Raw genomic sequence first — 15,254 nt, forward strand, 5'->3', positions numbered from 1 at the left:
GCTTTAAAATAACATTAATGAAAAGGAAAATATTAAAACATCAAAGAAATTAACAAAATGGAATGTTTTTCCTACAAGGAACTTATCTTCCCAGAAAAGGAAAGCACAATCTGACTGTCAATCTCCGAAAGCCTCAGAGGAGAGTACTCTTCTGAGGCAGTAAAGCTCTGAAGGGCTTCATGCTCTTCAGTCAGCTCAGCTTGAGCTGCCTGACAGTTTGGGTGTGTGGTAGATGCCCTAAAGCTTTGGATGCTGGCTGGCCATTATATCCTTTACAGGATATAACCCAAGATTACTGTAGCAGTGGTCAATATGTTCAAATGACCACTGCTGCAATAGTGATCTACTAAGCTCACAAACTCTTTCATGGAGTCTGCATCATGTAGAGAAATAGCTATGCTATGCTCACCAGACCCAACATACACAAAGTACAAAGGGGATTGAGTGAGGAATCATGCCATATTATTAAACGTGTCTAAAACAACTATGGTTATGGCAAGTTCACTCACACAACTGTATCGTGTCTGCCTTAAGAATCACTGGATGTCAATTTTTATAAATGTTAGAAGGGTGTTAAGCAATACAACTTTACTCACCTGCCAGAAGTCTGGTCTACAAGACTGCACTGCAGAACAGCCAAAGCAAAAAGTGCTTTAACACTAGACAAGATACTCAATTAATAATGTTCAAAACAATATATAAAAAATATTCAAGTAGTAGCCTGACATATGCTTTGGGCAGAAATATTTTAGGAAAGTCTATAGCAGCTGCTGACCTCATAAAGTGAACCCTAACTTCACCAGTAAAAGCTCAGTTATATTTTAAAAAAGTACTATAACTAGCTACCCATTTGTAAAGGGTGCGTTTAGTAACTGCCTGGTCTTGCTACCCTTCATTAAATTAAACAAACAGCTGACTAGAATTTAACAGTGTTGTAGTCAATTCAATGTAGTATTGAGTTATCGGTGTGTACTCCCTTAACCCCTAATTCTCCTGCGTAGGAATGGAGAAAGCACCTGAATTAATTGGTTAATTGGGTCAAATAAACTTTACAGACCACTTTAAGTTTAAAGGAAAGATTTCTTCTTAAATATACCAGTTTCTAGGGAAAAAATCAAAGAAGACTTTTTAGATATTAAGGCCAGTAGTCGAGTGATTTTTCTGGCTACTGCAGTTACAACTAAGAAAGGCAAGTTCTCAACTCTCAGATAAGTACTACAGGATGCTTTAGAAGCCCCAAATAAAGGATGTTGGGCAATATATATATATATTATAAGCACACACAGATATATATATATGTATATACACACACATCATATAATATACATAATTATATATATATATATATATATATATATATATATATATATATATATATATATATACATACATACATACATACACACACACACACACACACACACACACATATGGGTCTACTTCATATGATCGACAGACCATTTGATTGAAAGTCATTTGGTCGACAACCAGTTTTCAAGGCACTTAACAGGGATTTGCCTCCCTCCCCAATGTTGTGTGACCCTGGAGTTGTATATAGTTAGGGGGGGGTGTGAGGGGCACAGCCCCCCCCCAATTTTCGTTTAAAAGCATGAAAATACAAGAAAAACTACACATTTTAAATGAAAATAGGGGAGGGGCTGTGCCCCCCACACCCCCTAACTATATATAACTCCGTACTTCCGAAGTAGACCCATATATAAATATATATATTATATATATCTACATATACATACATATATATATATATATATATATATATATATATATATATATATACATACATATATATATATACATACATATATATATATATATATATATATATATATATATACATACATATATACACACACACACACACACACACACACACACACACACACACACACACACACACACACACACACATACACACACACACACACACACACACACACACACACACACACACACACACACACACACACACGCACATATACACACTGGATTATGATGTATTAAACTAGAGTAAACTTTGTGATTTAGCTTGATTGTATACAGAATCTGTATACAATCAAGCTAAATCGTAAAGTTTAAATAAACACTCCAGTTTAATGCATCATAATCCAGTACTATTACTAATAATAAGAAGACACAGGTTTGTCTGCCAGAGTCTGCCCCGTCTCTGGAACAGACTTCCCATACATGTCAAACAGAGTACCTCGCTGACCCTCTTCAAGCGCAACCTTGATGAGTGGGCGGGAAACCAGAGATTTTTCCCAGGGGTTCCACCCATGTCCCTCATTGACAGGGAAGACAGGTGCTGACTAAGGTTTCTTTTTTGGGGGATAAACTCTTGGCTAGGCTTGTAAGGGCCCCAAGGCCATTAGTCTAGTAACCCCCTATGATCTTGGGAAAGCTACTGGAAATTATCAGTACACAAATAATAAGCTGCCAGTAATAGAAAACCAATCATATTTAGTTGCATATTTCACACAGCTGGTTTATCCTCGTCTCAAACATTAAAACAAAATGGAAACAGCATGCATTCAGAGTTATTCATGTATCTCAAAGATCTATGGGAAATACATCTGGTTTGAGTACTGGAAGATATTCATGGGGTGGGTTAAAGAAATTTTTTACGTATTTTTTCCATTTGTTATCTGGGCTAGCAGATTGATCCCATGAACCATTTACAGGCGTACCCTGGGAGAATGTAGTGGACAGAATATAACAAAATGGACATTTTCAAACAGATACATGCAAAGTGCCAAACAGTTAAAATTTTATGAACAAACTGTTAGTATTGTAACTTAACATACTATTACATTTTTTTTTTAGTTTCACCTTTTTTTCAGCTTTTAAATTGGAAGCAAAGTTACATGATCAATTCAAAATGCAGCACACAGGAAATATTCAATTTAAACAATATATACAGTCAAGTAATGATCCTCACAGATGCTGTCTCACACATCATTACACATATATCTGCATGTGTAGACAAAGTTACCTTTTGGCAAGGGAGTGAAATTTGGAGAATTATTTACATTTTTCTGTATGGAATGTCAACTGTTTTTTCACCATTTTTAATGCATATGTAGTACTAAACTGAAGGGCAGGTATGTAGTGCAGTTTATGAGAAAACAAACTATTTGTGGGGCAACAGGATGAAATGACGATAGTGCTGAAGTAAATCACAGAGATAGTCTATCGTGCTCACATGGGAGTCATGTAAGAAATATGCAGCATTACGCAATAATGGCTCATTGCCATTCAAAAACATGCACACAGATTGGACAGCCCAGTCAGCATGCCCATTGTAAATAGAGCATACACCAATAAAAAAAAGCCCGGCCGCTGAAGTACCATTGAGTGGCCAGACTTTTCTTTTGCAATAAGAAAAGTTAGGGACATTCTGCAAAACTAAAGAAATAAAACCACACCCGATTTTCCTTGCATTTCTGTGCTGTCCCTAGTAAATCTCACCAGTCATACCTCTCAAACTATCCAAATTTTCTCAGAATGTCTAGATATTTGTTTCATAGTTTTAGCCTTTTCCTCATAAAAAATGAGGTTTTCTGGCACACCACTGGGAAATGGAGTCATTAAATAATAAACATTTGAGGTTTAGGCTTCATATCCTTCAGAAAATTAATGCTAACACAAAACCTCTTATTAGAGCAACTTTCTAAATTTATAAGAGCAATATTTAAAGTCTGCCCCTGTTTCTGGACCTTTGTCCTCCATTATGATGAGCTTTGTGCAAGTTTCTTGCATTAACAGGAGTATAACGGCAGGAAAAATAAAACAGCAATGAATATTCTCTTTTCTCTGTTGCTCTTCCTTTACAGCACTGATGTACAGTACCTCAGTAAACAAGGAAGAACACGGAGGAACACTACAGCACAGTTATTTAAGAAAGGTAAGCACCTTCTTTCTTAAATAGTGTCATTGTATCATAGCAATAACCGATTCCTGGATGGTTTTATTTCATCCTGAGGATGAGTCATGCCAGCTGTGGGTAAATCCTGCGATACCAACACCCAGTCATTGGTTATTGCTTAAGCACTGAAGTTATACATGTGCGAGTGAAAACCTAGTCAGGGGCATTTTGCAATATTGTGGATAGTTGAGAGATACACACTGTGCAACCAACATCAGTATCTTGGCTTAGACACCTAAAAATAATACATAAACGAGTTAAGTCTTTTCACAGACACAAAACACTCAGTTTTTAAAATGGTAAAAACTAATTGCTACGAGGTTACCAGCAGTACAATACACAATTACATCACTGCGCAAACTTAATGGTAACTATCTGAATTCCAAGTGAATACCTACAAATCGCAGCTGATGCTCTGGACTACCCAGTATCCATCTTGATTAACCGATCTCTGTCAGAAAGTTACATTCCCACACTGTGGAAAGTATCACATATAATTCCCCTACACAAAGGCGGACCCTCCACAGAACTAACCAATTACCGCCCCATAGCTATTCTCTCTCCACTCTCCAAAATACTAGAGAGATGCATACACTCTCAGGTCTCAGACTACCTCCTTACTACCAACCTCCTTTCCAGTACTCAGCATGGTTTCCGAGCAAACCATAGCACCACCACTGCCTTACTCTCCTTTACTAACACTATCCTTCAGCATAAAAACAATGGCCATCTCTCCTCTGCTACTTTCCTAGACCTATCTAAAGCATTTGACATGGTCCCACACAAACAACTTATCTCTGTTCTCAATAACCTATCCTTCTCACAAACGGTCACCAGCTGGTTTCAGAGTTACCCGTCTGACCGCCAACAATCCGTTGTATGACAGAATGACATCTCTCCCCAACTACCTGTCTCCATAGGGGTTCCCCAAGGATCCATCCTTGGTCCCCTACTCTTCTCTGTTTACACCAATAATCTAGCCTCTGCCACCAAACGTGGCACACTCATACAATATGCAGATGACTCGACCATCATCTGCTCAGCCCAGTCCCTACCAAAACTGTAAAAAGTCACACAGGAAGCCTTTTCCTCTGTTGAAACATGGTTATCCGATGCCCTACCCACCAAACATACAACTCTCACTTTAACATCACGGCAAAAGACAACACCACTATATACCAAACTGAACACACCAAATTGCTAGGAGTGGAAATTGCCAAATTTTAGTTTATTGTCTTACACATATCCATGACTATAAAAAAAAGTCCACAAAAAACTAGGAGCGTTATACAGAAATAAGCAATTTCTCACCAAAGCAGCAAAGATTTCAATAGCAAATTCCCACCTTATCTCCACCCTACTTTATGCCTCTCCAATATATATCAACCTAAGGCAATGTGATCTAAACAAGCTAGAGACCTGCTACAACAAAATCGCCACAGGGGCATCCTACCGTAGTCACCACTGTCTCTCACTTGCTGAACTGGGCTGGCTTGAACTCCCTCACCTCCTTCAGTGGTATCAACTCTCACTCGCCCACAAACTAGTAAACCATCCACTAAATGTTCCATCCCTCCAGAATCTACTCCAACCCTATCGCACCACCAGACCACTAAGATCCAGCAGCAAAAATCACTTGCAGATCACTAAAGCCAATAACTCTGCTGGTGAAGCACTACTCTCTTGCGCCATAGTCAAATTATGGAACTCACTTCCACCCACAATTACCTCCATACCATCATGCACTCACTTCAAAAACTTCACTAAAAGCGCAACTAAAAACATGCTGGCTATGACCTTGCAACTCCCACTCTAATATCATCCACCCCATCCAACCACTACCTTTCTTTCCACTCCACTAACTACCTTGATTACAGCAAGCTCAGATGCTCATAAGCCAGTACTTATTATATACAGCACAAACTTCTTCTTCTTGTAACATTTGTTAATGTCTGGTATGCACTTCACAGATAAAGATTCTAGTTGTCTACTGATGTACTATGTTCTTCATCTGTAAATATGTTGTAAGTAATTGCTATGTAAATTGTTAATCACTATGTAATCCAATGTAAATACTGTCTGTTTATTTTAACTGTGGAGCTTTTCTCCCCGGGCCTCCGCTGAAAATGGACCTACGTCCAGTCGGACACTCCCGGTCAACAAATAAATAACTAAATAAATAAAAACTCCTTGAAAGGCACTGTTTGTAAAAACACCTAGTGTAATACTGTTTATACTAAACACTGAATATGACTTAATTTACTTTGTTTTCATTGTCGAGAAAAATAACAGCAAATCCCTGGAAAAAAAAGCTCACCACACGTCAATATTTCCAGCTCTACTCCAACAGTTACTTAACATGGCATAATGCTGAGGGGGAGGGTGTCAAAAAAATTAAGTTTCAGAATGCCAACAAAAGCTCTGTCTTGACAGCTTTACCTAGGAAATGAAAAATAATTCCACCACAGGAAACACACAAAACAGTTACCTCTACCACAGGAAACACACACAACAGTTGCCTCTACGGTAAGTAGGAAACACACAACAGTTACCTCTACGGTAAGTAATATTGCTATTGCAACACATGCAAAACCAAAATCAGAACACTTAAAAGTATGACAAATCACTTTAAGTATAGACTGAAAGTTAAAGCTAATATTCTGGGTACAATTTTCAACAGAGGGATGAAATCTGTCACAGATGTACCAATACTAAATAGAAATGTAGCTACTGAAATATGTTTGAATGAAGTTTTGGCCTGAGCAAAATTGATCAGTAAGGGATGAAATTTGGCCTTACTTTTTTCGATTCGGAAATAAATAAATTGGGTCCAGAACTCAATGTTCAAAGCTGTCAATATAATAAATCTCAATCAATTGAGAAGGCTACTGCATGAAATAATATACGAGTCTAACCTGGGAATGGTACAATGCAGAGAAGAGTGTGGGATATGCTGATTTGGCCAAGAATGTTAACTCAGATAAAACAAATACTGTATAGCAACAGCATACCATAACACCCCAAGGGAAAGAAACTAGCATACCCAGTTCCAGATTATCTGTGGTGTCAAGTGGATAATCATTTGTTCCAGTTCAACATATGCACGCACCTCATGTATGTGGATTACAATTTCAAGTTCCATGAAATCAACACATTGACAGAGAACAAGTACATAGCACATTAATGGCAACATTTTGGGATAGATGATATCCGGTGTTCTAATTTGGCAGTATTCTGCAATGTACAAGTGTGGAATTCAAAAGAACCGACTGTGAAAATGAATGCAAACATATAACAAGTCCACAATTTCCTTAATTCAATGAATGAGTGGGCAGAACTGTGCAAAAAGAAGACAAAGAAATACAGCAAAACCTATGAGGCCTGTCATCTCAATTTTGGAATACAGAAATATGCCAATGCAGGGGTTTAATCCCACACTTGTTCAGCTTTGAAAAACAGGTTACCTGTTTTATATGCCAATGCAGGGGTTTAATCCCTCACTTGTTCAGCTTTGAAAAACAGGTTACCTGTTTTCAACTATTTTGATAAACCCTATAAAACATAAAGTAAAGGAAATACTGTAAAGAAATTAGCAGTGCAGCTAGGGTGGGGGTGAGGGAGGCAGACACTCTGGGTCCAAGGTGTTAGGAGGCAGAGAGACACAACTGCTGACTAGTCGGTACTAACACCAGAAATTACTTCAGATACTACTATTGTGGTGGTCAGGACAGAAGTGTTTGCTCCACTGCTTCGTGTCTGATTTAAATTGTAACAAGCTTTTTTATTAGTCTTTTAAAACTTGAAAGCTCAAAAGAGCTTTTAATTTATTTTATTTTTTGCTCCACAATCTAGAGTTGATGGATAGCACAGAGGACTGGACGCTCCTTAGGAGAGAGGTTAGTTGTGTCAGATTGGAGACAATGGACCTTTTTTTTTTCCTGCTCCTTAATGTCAAGGGGCACCAGATTGAGGAGTGGCACCGAGTTCTAGATAAACCAGCTATCAGAATTACATGTTGCAGACAAACCAGCTATCAGAATTACATGTTGCAGACAATGTAAGAAACCAAAAGCTATAGGGAATTCTACACCCTTAAGCTAAAGTCATTTGTTAAAACAGCCTAGTCAAACAACGATCCTTTGTAGCTATGAGGAAGATGGTAAGGTGTACAGAAGAAAATGCATACTCTGTTACAAGATAAATGTGTCAAAATTGAAGTTTCAAGAAGAAGATCAACCAGCAGTCCTGCCACAAGGAAAGAAACTGGAAACTGTGACAGTCAAGAACTGCGCAAAAACACTCTTGAAGGTGCAGGCAACCACTAGAAATGTTAGGACCTGCTAGACTGAGTCCCAAAACATGGAGACAAACTGGCTGAAAAAAACAACTTTGATATAACAAGTCCGAGATGGTAATTTCATAGTCATGGAATATTCCCTTTTCTCCAAGGTATGGCAATCTTTGAGTTGGTACGCATAAGCTCAAGGATGTGGGGGTTGTTCCATCATACCCCCCCCAAAAAAGATGATGATTAAAGTAGAACAGCAATGTTCAAAATTCATTCTTACCCTGCTTTTCCATCTTTAAGTCTGTTGTGCATGCACTGCATGTGTGTGTTACCACATGTCTTATGACTGGGTTGTGCTTACACTCTAAGTATGGTGATAGTCATTTCAGGGAAACTGTAACCTAACAGGTAATCAGATGAAATTATAGCAATGTTTATATACTCATTTAATATCATCCCATATCCAACGATACTTTTCTGAATTTACAGAAAACTGCAATAAAATGCCACTAGTGGCCTTTATCACATAACTACAAGGAATTCTGAACTCAGAGAAAACTGCTTTCCGAAGCACAAGTAGTATAATTTATTCTAATGCAGTCAAGCATAAGCTAAGACACATTTTACTCTTACACAATACACAGAATGGCAGCAGAACCTCTTGTAATGACTGCCCCATGAAAGCCAAAGAACAAAGATATGACACAGAACCCACATCAGATATTAAACATTCTCTGCCTGCAGTACTACAATAAAACCTACACCAGGATAAGATATTTTAATTACACATACGCTGTTGCCTGGAGGACAAATGGAACCAATCTGAAGTAAATTAAACTCCCGTAAATAATAACGGAAGATTTAAAAAAGGGAATCGCATTAAATTTGCTTATCTTGAGGACTAGTCAAAACAGTCCAAGCAATGAATTCTGATTTAATTCCTAGTGTCCCTATAATCAGAAACAATTTCAAACTAGACTGGTTCTCCTGCTCCTCAAACTCTCCTACCTCATTTATAAACTTATACAACTTCATCCAAATTATTAACTACCCCACCTGCATCCACAAGCACTCCAATAAAAAATCACTTCTAGACTGGATTTTAACCAATGAACCAAACCATGGGTACCAGGCAGGCTATCTACCAGTCATGCTAAGTGACCATGCCCCTACATTTCTAGTTAGGTAGAAAACACATATCCAAACCAGTATCTCATACAAATATACCCATAGCAAAAAATATTTCTCCTCTGACACCTTCAATTTACTACTACAAAACTGAAATTGGTCCCCATTAAAAGACCTGCAACTAGACTTAACTGTAGAATACTTCAATAACAAATTCCTTGAAATATTAAATAAATAATCTTGCCCCCCTCAGAAAAATTTGCCAAAAAAACAAACAGTTACCATGGCTTTCTAAACAAAACAACTAATGAAACAAAGAGATAAGGCCTGGTCACTATATCAAATGACCAAAAATAACAACGATCTCACCCTTTACAAACAACTTAGAAACCATGCTAAGAAAAACATCATCAAGGATAAAAGAACCTATTTCCTCACCTGCCAACAAAAATACCAGCACAATCCACAGACATTCTGGCAGAATATCAACCACCTTTTTAACTCTGGTAAAACCCCTACCCCTGCCCCCTCACTACTAACTCCTCTGTACTCAACCTCACAATTCAATTCCCACTTCATCAACTCTATCACTTCTCTCCTAGACAACAAAACAATCCCACCACTCACTGTTCCCTCCCCTCCTTCTAATGACGCAAACTCCTTCTCCTTCATTCCCATTCCAATTTCCTACATAAAAAGAAACTCCTATATAAATTAAAACCCTGCTGCTTAGCTGCCAACCAACTTCCAAATGAATACCTAAAACTAGCAGCCCCATCCATCACCTACCCCATATCATTACTAATAAACCACTCTTATCTGAGAACAGCACGTTCCCAAAGTATGGAAAATCTCTCATAACATACGAGTTCATAAGGGTGACCCATCTAGAGACATAACTAACTACGTACCATCGCCATTCTATCCCCCCTTGCCAAAATTTTAGAGAAATGTATCCACCACAACTCATGAATCACCTTGCTACACAACTCATGAATCACTTCACTACCAACAACTTACTCTCCAGTACCGAACATGGCTTCCGGCTTAAAAACAGTACTAATTCAGCCCTCATAACCTTTGCAGAGACCATTTACCACCTCAAAAATGAAGGCCAACTAGTCTCAGCCATTTTCTTAGATATGTCAAAAGCTTTTGACACAGTGCCCCATCAGCTGCTCCTCAACAAACTTGCCACTTAGAATCTCAATACCACACCCCTAACATGGTTTCACAGTTATCTATCTGACCGTCAACAGGCCATTAAATGGGCAAACAGCCTACTGCTGTTCATAGGTTAGTACTAAGCTAACTGCCCTTGTGAGCCATTTTAAGCCTAGCCAATTATCCCTTGTGAGACTCAAACCCTGCACCTTGTTTTTGTAAGGCAAACACCTTAAGCATTAGGCCACCCTCCCAACCCCTATTACCAGTCATCACAGGGGTACCGCAAGGCTCCATAGTTGGGGCCCCTCCTCTTCATAATATTTACCAACAACCTATACACTGCCATCCAACATGTCACCATTATCCAATATGCAGATGACGCCTCCCTTATCTGCTCAGCCCGCTCCCTACAAGAACTCTAACACAAAATGCAATCATCATTCCAAGACATTGAAAAGTACCTCACCAGCCACCAACTCATTCTAAATCCAAATAAGACCAAGCTCATAATTTTCTCTAATAAATCTTCCAAACCCAGTACCCAATCCCTCTCCATATTATCTTAACAACGGTACAAAAATCAAACCCACCACTCAGACCAAACTGCTAGGGGTAACCATAGATAACTCACTAAAATTTGATAAACACATCTATCTGTCCATCAAAAAAATCCACTCTAAACTAGGTGCTCTATACAGGGTTAAACCTTACTTTACACAACAAGCTAGACTAGCAACTGCAAGATCCCACTTGCTTTCCACCCTCCTATACGCTCTGAGGTATTTACTAACCTATTAAAAAGCAACCTAAATAAACTAGACTCCTGGTACAACAGAAGAGCTAAGTTTGTCACCAACAAACCCCACAGAACACACCACAGCACTGCTCTCCAACTCAAATGACTGGAACTTCCTAAGCTAGTATTACTAAAACAACTTTCACTTGCCCATACAATCAAATTCAACTCTGACTGCCCAGCTCTATTAAACCTAGCCCAGTCTCACAACTATCACGGAGACTCCCTCTACTCCCACAAAACAGCCAATGATTGGAACACCCTTCCTCAACAGATAACTAAAAACCCCAATCTGCCCACATTTAAAACTACCTGAAAGACTATTTAAACGATAACTGGCTATGTCACTGTATTGCTCCCAACTAATATTCTTCCCATTTTTTCCACTCATTTCACACGTTAGCCCAAACAGCTCTCATCTGACATAGGGCTATCCCACTATCTGTCTTATCTTTATTAATCTTTGTTCCTTCAGATGACCTAACTTGTAAAACTACATGACCAATTTTGGTCTTTCAGAAGTGACTCACCTTGTAAAGCTACATGACTTGTGTACCAAGTATTCCTGCATGTCTGAAACATGCATGTTTATATTGTATTCTGTTATACTTTGCTATAATATTTTTGTTAAGCTCATTTACATAGTTAGCAATGTACTACCTAAACTAATTTTACTGATTGTACCTTAATAACGTTATTTTTGTTGTGAAGCTTTCTTCCCCGGGTCAGCACTGAAAATTTTTTTTTTTCCCAGTCGGACACTACCCAGTTAACAAACGTAAATAAAATAACTAACTTCCATTTGGATGATGGGCAGTATTCCACCCCTCCACCATCACCAAAAACAAATGAAATTAACACACCATATACATAAGGAAAAACTCCGTGTTCAGTACAGAAAATTAAACTAACATTAGTGCTACATTATACATTTCGCATGTGACCCATTAGTTCTTGAGGTAACTTTAAAAAATACTGCTTATAACATGTACGCCCAGACCTCCAGCGCACGTTTTATATGTCAAAAGCCATAATGTTTCTGACAATCATAACACATACGACTGTGTGTGTATTTTTTTTTTTTTTTGGGGGGGGGGGCTGAATATCTGTCTAAGAAGCAAACTGACTCAGAAAAAAATAGAACTGCTAGGATCATTGTTTTATTTAAGTAGAGGTAGACTCAGAACAGAGTCAATAGGCACAATATCAGGGAGAAAATAGACAAAATACACAGTCAATAGCAAAAAAAAATACAGCAAAATATTCAATTACATTATAAAGTAAAAAAAATAAACACAAGTAGTATATACATATAGTTAAAAAGAGGAATTACAAGATGTACATGGCTATACAGATGGCTAAATTAGCCTTTAGGGTTTGGGTGGGTAGTGGTTGGGTGGGGTTTGGGTTTTTTGGTTGAGTCTGTGGTGCTGGGTTAGTCTGCCATTGGGAGCCATTGAGAACATTGGAGTTTTGCTTGAGGGAAGTTTTGGAGAATCTTGAGGTGTTTTTCAGGTTGCGAAAAGGGAGGGCATTCCTTAATTTGTTTGGAGTATTGGACCTGTGACTCACCTCTCGAATTGTTGTATTTAATGGTCTATTTGATGGTCTGAGGGCTGAGGTTGGGAACGGGGTAATAGAGGTAAGGATTTTTGGGGGTGTCTGGATTTGGGTGTTATTTTGAATTGCTTTAAATGCCTCATAAAGTTGGTTGAGTTTGTGAGTGTTGGGCAGTTCTAACAGTTTAGCAGTGTCCTTGGATTTTGGCAGTGATGGATAGGGTGAAATTAGATATATGAGACCTGTTTATATGTTTATATTAGTTAGTTTTTTTATAGTATTCTTCTCTCTCTTGAGGAAGGAGAATATCGAAAGAAGGTGTGAGTGTGGAGAGGGTGGGTCCGGGCGATAGTTTGGTTGTGCGGGTTAAGAAGTTGCATCAAAATAAATAATAACAATACAAAAAAGATATCACTATATTATGGAAGCAAAATAAATAATAATAACAATACAAAATATATCACTATATTATGGAAGCAAAGGAATAAGTCCTAAGAAAAGAGAAGTTATCTAGATAGTGGAGGAAACAGCTAAAATAGGTTGAGTTAAAAAAGTGTGTTGGTATATATTAAGAGAAACAGTACCATCTTGTAACAGTAAGGTTCCTGAGGAACAAAACATACATAATAACTTTCAATGTAGAATCAATTTTCAAATGCTTTACAAGACTGTACTGTATTTTATCTTTATACATTTTACAATTCACATATTTTAATAAGGAACAATGATGCACAAGATAAACTCTGCAAGGTTGTTTGCCTGTAAAAAAAAAAAAAAAAAAAAAAAAAACAGTCTTCCATAATAAGAACATTACAAAAGATATAACAGAGGCTACATAGCATGAAAGGTTACAGCAGACATATGTGCACACATTTTCAGTTCCAAGCTTTTTCCTATTTATACACAATATTGTTTTGCTTTGCTTACCTTCGAATGGATGCCTTCCATTGTAATGGGTGTTCACTGTCCCAATCAATGCTTTTCCAGTAGTAAAGCTGAAAGCTGTCTACATCCCAGGAACAAATGAAAAAGAAAGAATACAGCAAATAAAAATTATAAAATACTTGAAAGCTTCAGAATTTAGCAAATAGCTTCCATTCCTAAAGCTACAAAGGCCTCTGAAACATGTGTTACTACAATTGTATTCCCCTGTACAACAAAATCAATTCACATGCTATTTAACTACAGATAAGTTCCCCCTGCAGCAAAACCTTGCAGACTACTCTTGTTACAATTTACCCTACTGCAATATGGATGCACGAATGAAAAAGAGATCGTGGCTGTATATTCTGTAGTTCTTACATAGTATTCTACAACCTGGTCTTTTGTTTGCAATCGGCGTAGTGGTGCAACGCTTTGCGTTATCGCCTCCACTGTAAGAAGTTGTTGGCTCGATTCTCGACTAGGGTGCTCTTTGTGCGGAGTCTGTATGCCCCCGGTCCCCCTGTTTTCGTGCGGGTTCTCTCTGAGTGCTCTAGTTTTTTTCCCCACATCACAAAGATTCGTTCCAAGTGGGACCTTCCTGGTAAATAATAAAATAAATTATTATTAACTGCCCTAATGTGGCAGACGGAAAAAAATATTTTGTACCAGATTCTGTTTTTAATTGATGTGGCATAAATGAAACCAATAAGTTTCTGTATTTGTTGTCTGTGCAAGAAAAAAAAAAGATTGTATATTGCAAGTATCAGGGACGACCAGGGTCACATTAAATGTGTGTGTGTGTGTGTGTGTTGGTAGGGCACGAGAAAAAAAAAAAAAACACGATGTAGAAGCCTTTTAATTTATTTATACATTTGTTTACCAGGCAGATGCACAGGACTATTGATCTTTTTCAGCCACCACCTGGGGGAGGGTCCTAACAATTTCAGTGGACTGGAGCATTTGTATATTACATTATATCAAAAATAGATAATATGATTATTTATCCATCCATCCTCAGCCGGTCGTAGATAATATAATCGTGTGAAACATAACATTTTTTATATATAAACACTGTATTTACTTAAAGGGACAGTGTCATTATTTTTAGTAACGCCCAACAAGTTACTGCTTGGATTCAACCTATTAGAGAATGAGCTGACGCAATATACTTAAACTCCACTGTACTACCACCACCACTACAACATATTCACAGCCGTCCATATCCCAGGCATTTCCCTAATCCAGTCGTCCTTGCATTTTACCACTCGTCTCCATCAACATTTCTCCTTCCTTTTCCAGCTTTGTCAAACCCATCCCCCTCTCCTTTACCTGTGCATATATATTTCCTTATTTTAGATGGCTTTCACATATACAGACTTTTTTAATTTTATAAAAAAATTATGAAATATCAGAAGTAGCAAGAGAGAGAAACTTACGAAAGTAGTGTT

The 15,254-nt window shown here is 37.9% G+C and overlaps 1 protein-coding gene across 2 annotated transcripts in view; it reads right to left on the reverse strand.

The window, feature by feature from the left end:
- Window positions 1-14,591, reverse strand: part of LOC122795585 (gastrula zinc finger protein XlCGF57.1-like) — a 184,118-nt gene extending 169,527 nt beyond the window's left edge. The window contains exons 1-2 of one of the 2 annotated variants that reach the window (XM_044063835.1): window positions 14,185-14,591; window positions 13,810-13,888 (exon numbers count right to left, since the gene is read on the reverse strand). In XM_044063835.1, the coding sequence (XP_043919770.1) occupies window positions 13,810-13,830 (21 nt within the window). In that variant the 5' untranslated portion in view covers window positions 13,831-13,888; window positions 14,185-14,591. The other variant, XM_044063836.1, reaches the window with a different exon arrangement.
- Between the last annotated feature and the right edge of the window lie 663 nt (window positions 14,592-15,254).

Source organism: Protopterus annectens, chromosome 2.part2, assembly GCF_019279795.1.
Source record: "Protopterus annectens isolate FY-2018-M chromosome 2.part2, PAN1.0, whole genome shotgun sequence".
NCBI classification, from domain to species: domain Eukaryota; kingdom Metazoa; phylum Chordata; order Ceratodontiformes; family Protopteridae; genus Protopterus; species Protopterus annectens.